The sequence below is a fragment of the Equus asinus genome, chromosome 8, assembly GCF_041296235.1.
Source record: "Equus asinus isolate D_3611 breed Donkey chromosome 8, EquAss-T2T_v2, whole genome shotgun sequence".
NCBI lineage: Eukaryota > Metazoa > Chordata > Mammalia > Perissodactyla > Equidae > Equus > Equus asinus.
Genome location: NC_091797.1, coordinates 84,036,110 through 84,050,696, shown reverse-complemented (window position 1 = coordinate 84,050,696; position 14,587 = coordinate 84,036,110). Strand labels below are relative to the sequence as shown.

The window sequence follows — 14,587 nt, the reverse complement described above, 5'->3', positions numbered from 1 at the left end:
TGCATAGAGGAATAGATGATGAGGGAATATATGATGAATGGATGATGGGTGGGTGGATGTATGATGCAAGTTCTCAGCGAGTTTAAAGTATTGTGCCTGTGAAGAATGACCATGATTGCATAATGGTTGCGCCTAAATGGGTCAGACTGAGGTAGGCATTGCAATTAGAAGCCTCACATTTCCCACTCAAAAAAAGAGCTTATTCTCCTGGTTGCTCTCTCCCTTCCCTGGGAAAACCTTCTTCTAGGAAGGCTGCTATACTAACGTAGCATCAAACTCCCTCAGTGAGTTTGCTCACTCAAAAATAAAACTGAAGGGCCAGCCTGGTGGCGCAGTGGTTAAGTTCGCACGTTCCACTTCGGAGGCCCAGGGTTTGCTGGTTCAGATCCCGAGAGCAGACCTATGCACCGCTTATCAAGCCATGCTGTGGCAGGCGTCCCACATATAAAGTAGAGGAAGATGGGCATGGATGTTAGCTCAGGGCCAGTCTTCCTCAGCAAAAAGAGGAGGATTGGTGGTGGATGATAACTCAGGGCTGATCTTCCTCAATAAATAAATGCATAAATAAATAAATAAATAAAGACTGTGCAGTACCAGTGGACACACATCCTGAGCCATGTTCTCTTGTGCATCTCTATGGCACTGGGATGGAGCAGAATGGAGTCACATATTGAGAAATGTGAACAGCTTGTCAAGAACTTCCTTGTTTCTAGAGACCAACCCAGTGGCACAGTGGTTAACTTTGCACATTCTGCTTTGTGGCCTGGGGTTTGCCGGCCCGGATCCCGGATGTGGACCTATGCACTGCTCATCAAGCCATACTGTGGCAAGCATCCCACACATAAAATAGAGGAAGATGGGTTTGGATGTTAGCTCAGGGCCAATCTTCCTCAGCAAAAAAGGAGAATTGGCAGCAAATGTTAGCTCAGGGCTAATCTTCCTGAACAAAAAGAAAAAGAAAAGAACTTCCTCATATCTATATGGTGCTTCTAATTTTTCTGATCTTTCCTTCCTGTGCCAGGAGGTTGACAGGGCAAGTATTCCCAACAGGAGTTAATAAGAATTACCAGCACAAGATTCAAATCACATCTCTGACATTACCTAGCTGTGTGAGTTTAGGCAAGTTACTTACCTCTCAGATGCTTAATTTCCTCATCTACAAAATGGAATAGTCATAGTATCTAGCTACCTCAAAGGATGGTCGAGTGGATTAAATGATATATTGCAGATAAAGCATTTTGCTCAGTGACGGGCCTATAGTAACAATTATGTATAGTAACTATTACAGTAACTATGGGCATACAGTAGCAGAAACTATTATTAGTAGCTATTATTAAAACTTTGACAGATGAAGAAGTTGAAAAATTGACATTCATGAGGTCACTGAGGCAGAGAAATGAACCCTGGGAGGCAGGAGACCTGGGTTCTGATTCACTGTGTGACTTTGGGCAAGTGCATCTCTCTCTCTGAGCCTTACTTCTTCCATATATCTAAAAGGGAATGGAACCCATGAGCTCTGATATTTAGGGTTCTTGACTAGGTGTATAATCTTAGTGTCTTTTTGCCCTCGCCCTCCAGCAAACTGATTCTCTTTTGAACATGAGCCTGATGTCCACAGGCAACCATTCCAAATAGTCATACCAGGAGTCCGCAATCACCCAAGTTAGAGATTTTTGTCTCCATGTTCTAGATGAGGTCACTGAGGGTAGTGAAGTGACTTGCCCAAGGTCACATAGCTAATCGATGGTGGAGTAGAATTCAAACCAAGCTCATGAACCACAGAGCCTGAACGCATGCAGCTATGCATCCCCTTCCGTTGGCATGTGTCAAGGTAACGTCTTCTGGGTGAAGAGGAGGTGATGCCTTCCTTCGGGATGGTTGGGCAGAGGCTGAGAGCAGGGATGCAGGGCACCAAAATTTCCCAGGGAGAGGGAAGGCAAGAGGCTCTTTTGGACCAGAGTTGGAGGTAGCAAATAGACATCAGGGTGGCTTCGATGGCATCTTGCCCAAGCCACAAGACGGAAGTCCTTGTCTTTCTGATGGAAAACATCAAAAGCATCTAGGAGCACTTAGATCAGTCTCTAGCTCCTGCATTCAAACCACCGGTGGGGACAGTTTGAGAGTTAATTTGCTAAAGGGCCATAAATGCTGTAGGTCTGGGGTGGAACAGCCACTGTTCTGGGGCAGATGGGTGCAGGCAACAGATGACAATCATATTAGCTCTTTTTCTCTTTCCTGGAACCCACAGGTGCTCTAAAATGAGCCCACTGTCTATGGCATTAGTTGCCTGTGAGACCTTAGGCAAGTTACTTAACTACTCTGGGTTGTTGGATTCCTTCCATAAAATGAAGAGTTAGGCAGGGCGGGACTAGAAGACTCTTCAGGCCACCCATAACTCTTTTAGTTGCCAAGATGATCTTTCTTTTGGAGTCGTACGTAACCTTCCCCATGGAAAGACTCCCAGACTCACGCTTCTCCCACTGCAGCTTGGGGACCATTTCCACTCCGTTTAAGCCCTGCAGTGATAGGGTACAATGATGCTTCTTCCTAAGGCTCCTGAGCACTGGGTCCCCTTTTGCAGTTTTGGGGTCCCACTCCAATCCCTGCTACTCTAAGAGATTCCTCACTTTGGAAAAAGCTGTAGGATATACTGGGGCGGTTGAAAAGGAGATGAGGCTAGTACTCTCAGTGATAAGGTGGAGGTAAAGGGGGAGGGGTTAATGGGGGCCACACTGGCAGTGCAGGCTGGCCAATGACCACAGATGGTCATGTCATTCCCCCCATGCTCTTGGCATCAGAGATTCTGACCCACAGTGGGATGGAGACGCTGAACTTGGAGTCAAGAGACCCAGGGTTTATTCTGGGTCTTTATAAGACTTTGAGCCTCGGTTTCTTCATCTGCAAAATGGACATAAAAATGGTCCTTACTGTTGTGAGGATCAAATGAGATCAATAGTCATTTTTTTAACCACGACAGCACCAATAATAACAATATATCATTATTTCATGGTGTGACTTTAGGCAAATCACTTCGTATCTCTGAGCCTCACTCATCCTCTTTGTAAAATGGGAATAAATTAATTTTCCTGCCTTCTTCTCCAAGAGACTCTGAGCAGTGTGCTGTCCTAGAACTGAGTGTCAGGTGGCCCATATTTCAGCTACAGCTCTGGCGTTAACCTTCTGATGCTCCATGGAATGCCGTGTACCTTAGTCTCCCCAGCTATAAAGAGGCTGTATCTGAGTTTCTCAAATGCCCCCTCTGGTCCTCCTCCCATCCTGTCTGTGGACTAAATGCCACAGTGAGGGGACCCTGCTTGATAAGGAGCTGACCATCGGGACGTGTTATTTTGATGATGACTTCCTGCTAGAAACAACTGTCCACATGGTACATAGGTGTCCTGGGCCAAGATATCTACCCGCTCCGGGAGTGGGCTGGGCCCCAGAATCACCTGCCACCTGGCCATGAAAGGGAGGCTGGGGCAGGGAGCGTGAGCAAACAAAAGCCTCCTTATCAGCTGGAAGCTCTGAAATATGATCCCAGAAACAGCCAGGGCTGCTCACCTGCTCTGCTAGGCACAGGCTGGGTACAGATGGACCTCTCATCAGGGTCCCCAGACTAGGCTCTGAGCAGCATATGCCACAGGAGGCCTTTATGGGGCAGGATGCCAGATCTCACAGGGGGGACGGCAGGTGGCAAGAGAGAGCGGTGTCTGGTCACCTGATCTCAGCAGGGAAGTTCAAACACAAACCTTGCTGTTGAGCAAACACTCCACTGATCCCAGAGCTCACCCAGGCTGACTCAGGCTACGGACCTGGGGCAAAGCCTCCGCCTTTGTGGGAATCAGTCTCCCCATCTGCAAAATGAGGAGCTGAGTCAGATCAAAGGCCCCTAAAGATCTTTTGATCTCATATCTCTCTCGGTAAGAAATTTTGAGAATGAAACCCCCATATATGTGTATTTATTTATAAATTATGCATGCACGCTGTTGTTCCAATACATTATGAATATTATAAAACATTAACCCTCTGTGCTCCACATGTAAAATGAGGAGATTGGATGATCTCTAAGGTCCTTTAGCTCTAAAATTCAGATGCTGTACCTCTGCAGGTCTCTGAGTTTCTGCATCTGTACCACGACCTTATACCTGCATGCCCTCGTTAATTATTCATTCAACAAACATTTAAAGATCCCCAACCATGTGCCACTGTCCTAGGTGCTGAGATACAGCAAGGAAGGAAACAGACATGGTCCCCATCCTCAATAGTTCAAACAGTTCTCCTGAGAATCAAAGGAAATAGCATTTCTGGTTTTGAATATTGGCAATCCCATATGGTTCAGACTATTAGGCATGAAAATGATTTGATGAGGGGAAAGTGTTATAATTCATGCATTCAATCAATATTTGTGTGCATCCCTGCTATGTATCAGGTGAAAGAGATACACCAATGAGAAAATAGACACAATCTCCATCCTCCTGATGCTCTCAGTGTATTAACACTTTAACCAATCATCCCACAAATCAACATAAAATTACAAAAGCATTGAGAACCAAAGAGGTGCTACAGTGATAAGAAAGTCTGTAATGTGGGGTGTGACCTAGTCTGGAACATTGTGGAAAGATTCCCTAAGGAAAAAGCACTGGAGCTGAGATCTCAAAGTAGAGTAGGTGTAAATAGGCATGAGGGAAGAGGGAGAACTTTCCTGGCAGTATGTGCAAAGGCCCTGCGGCAGGAAGGGCATAAAAAATTTGAGTAACTAAAAGGAGTGGGGTGCAGCCAGAGCAGATGAAGTGAGGGGCAGCATTTTAGAAATGATCTTGGGGAGGCAGGCAGGAGCTGGACCATAAAGAGACTTCAGGCCTTGGCAGAGAGTCAGCTCTGTATTCTACAAACCAAGTGATAGCGATGGAGGGCTTTAGATGGGGGGAGGGAGAGGGCATATGGTCTGACTTGCTTTTCAAAGCGGTCCTTCTGGCCCAATGTGGAGAATGGATAAGGGGGTAAGGATGGACTGTAATGAGATGAGATTATAACAATGACAAATGCCTAAGCTGATTGGACATAAAACACGATGAGCAAAACACAACAAAAACACGTACAATCTTAACGCCCAAGCCACAGAGACAGGAAGTGCAGCAGGTTGGGAAGAACATAGTTATAATCGGGCAGACCTGATTCACATCCTGGCTTCATCACTTACAAACCATGTGACCTTGGACAAGCCACACCTCACCTCCCCGGTCTGTTTTTCTTCCTTTGCAAAGTGTACTCGACCGTAAACACATCAGTTAAGAGTTCTGGGCTCTTGTCCCAATTCTGACTCTCACCAGCCCTGTGTCCTTGAGCAGGTCACTGCCACTCGCTGAGCCTCAGTTTCCTCATCTGTACAATAGGGTCTTAAAAATGCTTCTCTCCTGGAGTTATTGTGAGGATGGAATAGATAACAGATGAAACATGCTCAGCACAGGCTGGGCACAGAAGAGCATAAGAAGCTCGGCACACACATTCCCGCCGTGCGTGAGCGTGTGCACACACTCCATGAATACACACACATCAGGCCCAGATGGCACCTCTCTTCCTGTAGGAGTGGTGACTATCTTGTAAAATTCCAGCTCACCCGCCTGAGCTTAACTTTTAATGAAGCCACAGAACAGTGATCTGTAGGGGTTTCTGCTCAGCAAAGCTGTCGGCAGGATGGAAGCCCTGGGAATCCGGCAACTTGGGGACTCTCCTGATGAGAAACATTTGCGTCCAGAGGATCTTAATATTTGTTTTGAACAGACACATGTAGACATGAATCGCTTAATGACTGTTTTAGGGTTCGCCATTGTTCCTGTATTTGGTTTGGCTTTGTCTCTATGACATCTTAATTCCGTGTTTTATTTCACGGAGCTCCGCACACAGGCTGTGGCATATGGGAGCTCCCTCAGCGAAATCTCAAGTGGGGGTGGGGGAGGGGGAGAGAGAGAGAGCGAGAGAGAGAGCAAGCCGACTGTGGCTTCAAGGGTGTGCAGTTAAGGGGGCCACTGGGCGCAAGGGATGGTCGAGATTTGCGCACACGGATCAGATAGACCAAACCCTCACTGTCATGGGAACGAGATTTGCCACTGCTGTTTGGAAGTCTATAGAGTGTCTTTTTCAATTTCCTAATCTGATTGATCACAATCAGAGAGATTGTAAATTTCATGCTTGTCCATAACACATGAATGGGCCCAGCTAAGCTTCTGACATTGCTATTCAAAGTCATCGCTGGTGGCGTTAGAGTTGGCAGAGAGGAGCCGAGAGAAGTAGATCAGACCCAGGACCCTGACTGAGAGGGCAGGAGCCCCTCCGGGGTGCCCTCCTGGCCCCCAGCTTAGGAGCTGAGGACTGGGAAGTCCTTAACTGGCTTAGAAGATTAACTGCTTGATCTGCTTCCTGCCCGCATCTAGAGAGTCATCTCCTGTCTGTCTCCCCCTCACTCACTCTTCTCCAGCCACATTGACTTCCTTGCTACTCCTCAAATACACCAAGCATGCTTTCACCCCAGGGCCTTTGCACTTGCCGGTCCCTCTGTCTCAAACACCTTCCCCCAGTTATCCTCATGGTTTGCTCCCTCCCTTCATTCAGGTCCCCAACCACTCCATCCAACAAAGCAGCCCCTTCCCTCACCCTCTGTCCCTTTCCCCTGCTTTATGCTTCTTTAAACCCCTATTGCCACCTCGTCTTATATTATTTCTTTCTTCCTTTGTTGTCTTTCTCCCCCATGAAAGCAAGGACTTCATGTTATTCATTGCTACATCGAATAGGAGCTCAATAAAACTGTTGAATGAATGAAAGTACAACTTTGTTTTTCAGCCACACACAGGCGGCTTCCTCCACTTTGCACATTCATTCCCCTGTGGTTTATTTTATCTTCAACATGTGTGGGCTCACTCCAATCCCCCCACCATCACTGGTTGCTCAGGGAATGCAGACCGGCTTTCATATTAGCCAGAGCTAGACCATGAAGGACAAGAAGCCTAATGGCCCACACCAGAATTTGCATCCTTGAGCCAACGGCAGGGGAGTTGGAACACATATTATAGAGGCAGTTCCAGTCCACAGCCCCCTTTCATTAGCACTACCTACACTCTCCCAGCAGATAACGTCCCCTCCAGAGAGTTGAACCTGCTTTTCCTCCTGGGAAAAGGAAAGGTCTTTCTTGAGAGTCTATTGTGCATAAAGGCTTTATTCATTCTGGTCATCCCTTGCGTTTACAGGTAAAATTGATGAAATAAAAGAATCATTCCCATTTTACAGGTCAGATAACCAAGGGTAACTCTGTGACGATAAGCAAGAGTCTCTATTCCTCCTTCAGGGTCTCTCTGTCCTCTGGTTTTCCACAGTCCCTTCCATTGTTCCTACTTACATTATAGTACTGAACACCGTCTGCCCATGTCTCATATCTCGTGTTGGTGTCTACCTTTGCTGCTCAGCTCCGAGGTCCTCAAAGAGAGAAACTGCATTTCATTCATCTTTTCCTCCCCGATAAGCCTGGCATGTAGTCATAATAAAAACTATAATAATTATAATTTATTATAATTATTAATAGTAAGAGCTAACGTTAATGGAGCCCTTACTGTGTGCCAAGCAGCACTTTCCATAAATTAGCCCATTCGGTCTTCTCAACAGCACTTGGAGGTGGCTGCTATTATTAGTCCCATTTTATGGATGAGGAAACCAAGACTGAGAAGGTCAAGCTGCTTGCCAAAAGTCACGTAGCCATGAAGTGTTTGCAAACAGTAAAAGGAAACATTTCTTTTGATTAGTTTGCTATCCGGCCTGTCCAATTTTTTTAAACAGCTCTGCACATCTCCAGTGGCTCTTTAGGGAATGCCAAAACCATATCTAAAAATGAATAGAGAGCACTGGGGAGGTCAAGTGGCAAGGCCAAGGAACCCCCACCATCATCACCAAGCAACCCCAGCCCAGGCGGTGGGGGGCTCAGCACCGCCTCCCACTCCATTCACCAGGTAGCTCCTGTCGTGGCAACAAGAGCACCATTTAGGGAGTCTTGGCCTGTGCCAGGCGCTGTGCTGTGTCCTTTATATGAACTGTCCCATTCATTCCTCACTACAGACCTGTGAGATGAGTATTTCACAGGTGGGGAAACTGAGGCACCGAGAGGTGAAGCGACTGGAAGATTCCAAAGCTAGGAAGCCGCCCAGCAGGATTTCAGCCTGGCTAGATCTGACTTCAGAGCCCAGGCTGTTAACCATTCTACTTCCTCTACCTCAGAAATCTTCTCTCACACCTCAGAGAAAGTCTTACAACTAACAAAGAAATCTGGTTTTGTGAAACCCCTGCCCATTCCTCCACCTCACAGGAAGGCAAATCCAGCCACTCTGGAAGAAAGGATGTTTTTAAAATTGATTGCGGCCGGGCGGCATGCCTGAGGTGCTCATGGAGCAGAAGGCACACGACCCTGGCCTCTTTCCTCATTATAAGAGTTGGCTTTTAGGGAGGTTCCCCCTTTTTGGTGGCCTAGAGTCAGGGTGGAGTCAATGGAGACTCACATAGGCCTGAAAGCACTTCCAGGTGGCATTTAGTCTGACTTCCTGCCCCACACTTCCTGCCAACATGTCTACTCACCCAGCCAGACAGACGTCTATATCTAGAGAGCTTTACTGTGAGACCAGCGAGAGTCAAATCTATTTGCAGTATGTGTGTCTCCTGGGTTGCATTGATCAGAATCTCCATGTCAGGACTGGGGGTGAGGCCGGGAGAGAACTAGTCTGATGCTGGATTTGCACGATGTGTACTCATTCGATGAATGTATCCAACATCTACTGCAGCCCAGGTCTCTAAGATAGGACAGTTGCCAAATGAAAAGAGCAGTGTCAGAAATGACACCTCCTCCTCCACTGACTCCTGTACACCATTCAACAAATTTCACCTTTCAGAAGGAGAAAGGTTTGACCAGAACAATAATACTCGCTTCCCAGAGAAACATACTCATTCATCGAGTAAGCATTCTCCATGACCCTCAGGACACTGGTTCTCAGCCACAGGATGTCAGGAAATCACCTCCCAACAGCCCCTCACTCTGCTCCCGGGCACAGAGTCAGCACCAATGTGCTAACTGATCCCTTGGCACAAAGGGAAGTCTTGAATTAAATGGTTCAAAGGCATTTTTCCTGCCTCACAATTTGGCCATCTTTCCCTTTATGCAGTAAAATCTCCAATAGTTTGGAATGTATGACCCTTTGGACAGGGACTAGGCTGAAGTCTGCTTCTGGACTATTCTGCATAGAAAAGATTCTCAAAGAAAATTAATAGCTTGCCAAAAGTATTTTAAAGGGAACGCTGTTTTCATTTAAGAGGGCTGCCTTTCTAGCCCTTTACAAACACTCATGGACCCATAAACAATTGATAGGCTAATTTCCAGTGATTTCTACATGTTCATGAAGTCGTCAACGACTGCTCGTCGATATGATTATTACCATTTGAGCTGGCCTCAAACACTAGGTTTTCCACTTTGAGCCTAAACTTCTTGGGTACAAACTTTTGTGGACTAAGAAATTAACAGAGAATTAATTAATGCCACGCAAAATGACTATACTTCTTCGGTGGGGACAAAAGAGGGGGTCTCTTACCCTCCAAGTATCTTATTGATTCGTGCTGGCTCTCTTCCAGCTGGTATAGGACGAGGTTTGACTATGGCAATCCTCATCCTGGCTTGCCTGGGATGGTCCCTGTTAGATCTTTCATCCCGAAATAACTATTCACAGCAACCCCTTTCACGCTTGAAATGAATGATAAATTACATAGTCACTCTACATTTGATGGAACTAGGGATTAAAACTGTCCTTTTCAAGGAGTTTGAGCCTTCTCTAGACTGGCAATACCTGGTCATCTCTAAACAAACCAAAAGAATGCTCTGTAAAGATGCTGTGCCAATCAATTCTGAATCCAGGTAATTCTTCACCAGCCTCCCACCCCCTAACTGAAAGATAGAAAGCAGCTAACCTTCCCTCAGGGAAGTCAATTATGGGACCACTCCCACTCTACCTCCTGTGTGTTAATTCCATCTCAATGTAGTTGTCCATCTGGAGTTGAATCCCACAGTTTTTATTGTCAGCATTATCTGGGAGAGAAGTGGGTAGGCATGAAAAACACAATACCGGAAGGAATTGTTGATTTCCTTTGGCCATTATAAGCTCTGAACTGTTTGTTTTACAGGCAACGTGTATCAAACAGTCACTATGCGCCACACACTGTGGGCAGTGCTTTACCTGATCCAAACCTCCTAACGCGCTGAGACAGCTGCTATTATTACTTCTATTTTCAAGCTGACAAAACAGGCTCAGCAAGGTAAAGCCACTCATCTAGGACTCTCAGCTAAATGGTAGAGCCAGGACAGGAATACAGGCTTGTCTGAAACTCAGGTCTGAGCTCTTAACCACTATGATATACTGCCTCCCACTCTGCTATAGTGTTCTGACATTTGAGTCAGACATCTGCCTGCAATTTGATACATTATAAAGCTATTGCCTCATCAAGTATGCCTCACAGAGGGGGAGAGGAAGGGGGGACCAGGGGAGGTCTGGCTTGGAGTGCAGATGGATGATGTATGCGTATTGCTGTGAAATCAACAAATTGAATGTAAGTTTCCATCCTGGCACTAAATTATCTTCAAAGATAGACTTAAAATATCCTAGAGAAGTTCATTCAGGGGGTAGCCCTCATCTATAAACAAATATTAAGTGTGTAACCAATAGGACTGGCTCGTGGTTTTTCCACCCCCTCCCCCATTTCCCTGCAGATCTGGGAGCTGGGCTTGACTCATGGAACTAAACAACATTTCTGATGAGACCAAGTCCCCAGATTGCCTCCAGAGGAAGCCACTGGGGCCCAGCTCATGCTATGCCAGTGTCTCTATCTCTTTCCTTCTTAAGAACTCTGCTTTAGAAACGTGGTAATTTCACCCTTTAGTAAGTATTGAACGTTAAAAAGGAGGTGGAAATTGACCATTACTGGATGTGGCTGGCATGGATGAGAATGAGGATGATTTGAGTTTTATAGACAGCCTGTTAAAAGACAACTCAATCCCAGCCTTTCCTGAAGAGTTGAATACAAATACTCCCTGCTCACTCTCCACCCCAAACCAGGAGTAACAGCTATAAAACTGGAATCTGTTCTACAGAGAAGCCACTGTAGAGAAGTACTGAAGAGAATCCTTCCAGCATGACATAAATTAGGGGTTTATGGCTCAGACTTTCACCTCAGGAGTGGTTTCCAGGGCAAAGGAGACCCAGGACATTAAAAGGCACCGAGAGTGAAATGACACCTGGGTAGGAAGGGTTTGTTATTATGGGTCTCAGATGGATTAAATTAGGATTTTTATAATGCTACAGAAAGCATGAGAGTTGGGAGACACTGTGGGCAATTCATATGATTGAGAATATGACCAAGAAAAGGGCACAGCAGTAACAGAGTGACAGGCAAAGGGTGAAGATACCAAGCTAGGTGGCCATTAGGCATTTTCTGAATTAAAATACTACCAGGAATCTTCTCTCCTTTCCCTGTACCCCTGAAATACATGGAAGACTCTGGACCAAATGCCACACTTCTGGTTTCCAGTGAAATTCCCTTTGGTCTCTTCCACAAGGGCACATTCTTTGGCCAACACATGCTTTGCCAACAGTAGGTGCACTCCGGAGGTGGAATGGATGGCAGAAACCCAGGAAGATAAAACTGCTGATGTCAAAACTCTCTACAAAGCACAGAAACCTCAGCTTTTGACAGCATTTGGTGTTATTGTTCTTCTTCTCCAGCCTATGTCAGAAGGTTGCCCCCCCCCCCAACAAATACTGGTTGCTGCTGACGCTTGTGCCCATCATGTTTCTAGTCCACCCATTCCCAGCATGGGGCACCCATTTTTCTAAAGAACTGTATGAGCGAAGTCCCTATCAGACTGCGAAAAGTTCTCCAGTCTGAGTTGGATTCTTTAGATATGATGCCCTGTCGTCCACCCCACACCCTCTGGAAAGTTCAGATTCAGTTGTGCCAGAACAGGCATCCTGTCCGAAGCACTTTCCCAGACATGTTTTCAATCTACTCCCTAACATAGCCTGCCAGGATTAATAAATCCTCCACGTCGTCTCCCCTGGTCCACTTCTTTCTTTTTCTCTCACGGAACCACTCATCCAACACCAGCAAAAGATGAGTTTTCATACTGCCTTGATTTTCCCTGACAGAGGGCACAGCCTTGTTCTTTTCATTCTCAAACTCCTCTAAATTGGATGATTTATAAAGAGAATTGGGTTTTCTCTGTCTTGGAATGCTTCTGTTTTCCCCAACCTCCTCTCTGTCTCAGCCCACATCCTCTTCTCCCTCTTTCTGCCTTTCTTTCACTTCTTTCCTTATTCTCGCCTATCACACTATTTCCACCATCTAAGGATCTGTTGTCATCCCTGAGTTCAAAGCCATCAAGTCCTTTTTGAAAAGCCAAATAAAACTCTTCCAAGACCATCTTCAAGATCTTGGAAGGCTCCTCCCTGACTTTTGAGCTCGGAGTCCAGGCTTTGGAGGCTGGAGAGGAGAGAATTCAGCAGCAGCGGCAGCAGCAGCCAGAAAGGCGTGGAGGAGGGTGCTGTTTAGGCTGTATTTGAGGGAACAGCATATGGGCTTTTGTGAAAATGTTCAGAGCTCGCTAGTTTCTGAGCTGAGTATAGAATGTGCCACTATCTCTAAATACTGCTTGAGCTGGTTCAAATCTCTTCTCTTCTTTCATGACACTCCTAACCACCTCAAATCCACCATTCCTTCTTGCCCCTGTCCTCTGAGCTCTGTGATACCAAGAAAAGTTTCTCCATCAAGTTGTATCCCACCTACACCGCCCACTCTAAGAAAGTAAAAAACCTCTTGAATGGAAGCTGCCAGGTCAGCAGACCACTGAGTGTTGCTCCTCCTAAGGACTCCCTGGCCCTTCTCACCAGCTTCCACCTCCTATAAGCAATTAGTTCCCATGTTCCAGCGGGAGATACCGAGTAGTGACGAGAAAAGACAGGCGCCCTGGCCCAGCTGCCTGCATCCAATCCTGAGGGCTCTGGGGCACAGGCCAGAAAGGGGAACCATCAGGGTGTCCCCTCTTAAGAAGGAGGTCATTACCTTGGCAGCGGCTTGCGGGCCGTGATGCTGGCGACAATGATGCTCTCGGGACGCGGGGTGGCCACAGCTTTAAAGGTTCCTCGCCAGAACTTCTCAAAAAGCTGCTTCTCGCCTTGCTGAACGCTCGCCATAGCCAACCCGAAGGGGCCAGGGCGCTTGGGCGCTGTCCGAAGTGCTGAAACGCGGATTCCAACCGGGGGCACACCCGGCTCCGGGCTCTGTCCGTGTCACACCCAGAGGGGTACGGTGCGAGAGATCGGGGTTCAGGGCGGGGGATGGGGCGCCTCAGCCAGGGGCAGGCAGGGGAGAAAGAAGGCTTGTCCGCCGGCTTTCTTCGCCCTCTGGGTTGGTTCTGGTCTGCGCTCTGAGCTTGCTGAGCCTCCGCGCCCCAGGAAAGGAAGGCAGGGCTGGCTTTCACGGCAGCGCCGGGAGAGAAGAGGCGACGGGGTCGTCTGTGTGTGCGTGCGCGTGTGAGCTCAGGCGCGCCCGGGTTTTGTCTCTCGCACAATGTGACGTTGGAAGAGGAGGCTGGTCGCGCGAGCTGCACTTTCCTCCCCCCTCTCCGTCTCTCCTCCTCGCCACCAACTCCCTCCTCCTCCGGCTCTGCCTCCTGCCGCCATCTGCATAACAAAAGCCCGCAGGTCTTGGGAGGAGAAAGGGCGGGGCGTGCGCCTGTCACCAGGGCCCCGCGGCGACGGAGTTGCAGCGCTGACCCCTTAGAGAAGCAATCCCCGCACCCCGAACGGAACCAGGCAGGAGATCCTGCTTCTTAGTCCGCTCTCCTCCCCCACCATCGCCGGCCTTCTTCCACCCCTCCCTGCTTGCCCTCTGGACCCGGCCGACTCCCCCCGCCCAGCCGCTATGCAAGTCTTGTAACAGATCTTCTACTGAGGGGGGAAAGTAAAAAACTTAACCTATCCGCCCACGCCAATCTGCCCCCCCCCCACCCCGCACCCCCCCACTTCTGGGAGGGACTGCCTACACCAGCAAAGGGGGTCCCCTGCATTCCTCTTTGTGCCTGGGCTCCGAGAGATCCCCACCACCCAGAAAGTGCCATTTGATGGACAATCCATCACCATTTCGGCTTCTCGCCATCTGCCGAGCCGGGCCCTCGCCCGCAGAGGGGCGCAGCACTACATCTGTGCACGCGGCGCTGTAAGAGGTATTTCTTTTGTGCCTCACAGCCAGCCAGCCCCGGGTCCTCGCTGCCAAACCCGTCCAAAGGAAAGAGACCCCCCACTCCCCCATCTCACCCCACCCCATCCACTCCTGGGGAATTTGACCGCAACCACTTTTCTTAACGCAGCTCGTCTCGGGAGAGGAGTCCGTTTTGGAAAAGAAAAGCGCTTCGCCGGAGGGATTTGCAGGGGATTCTGAGGATTACAGGATAGATACTTTTTGGTCTCTCTTCCCATTTTCTACGCCCTCCCAGTTCAACCCTAATCCCAGAAAG

General features: G+C 47.9%; 1 protein-coding gene across 1 annotated transcript in view; it reads right to left on the bottom strand.

Annotated features, from left to right (window-relative positions):
- SRRM4 (serine/arginine repetitive matrix 4) overlaps positions 1 to 13,961 on the bottom strand; it is a 147,677-nt gene extending 133,716 nt beyond the window's left edge. The window contains exon 1 of the mRNA XM_014854568.3: positions 13,135 to 13,961. Coding sequence (XP_014710054.3) covers positions 13,135 to 13,265 — 131 coding nt within the window. The 5' untranslated portion in view covers positions 13,266 to 13,961. The remainder of the gene's footprint in view (positions 1 to 13,134) is intronic.
- Positions 13,962 to 14,587: the final 626 nt, after the last annotated feature.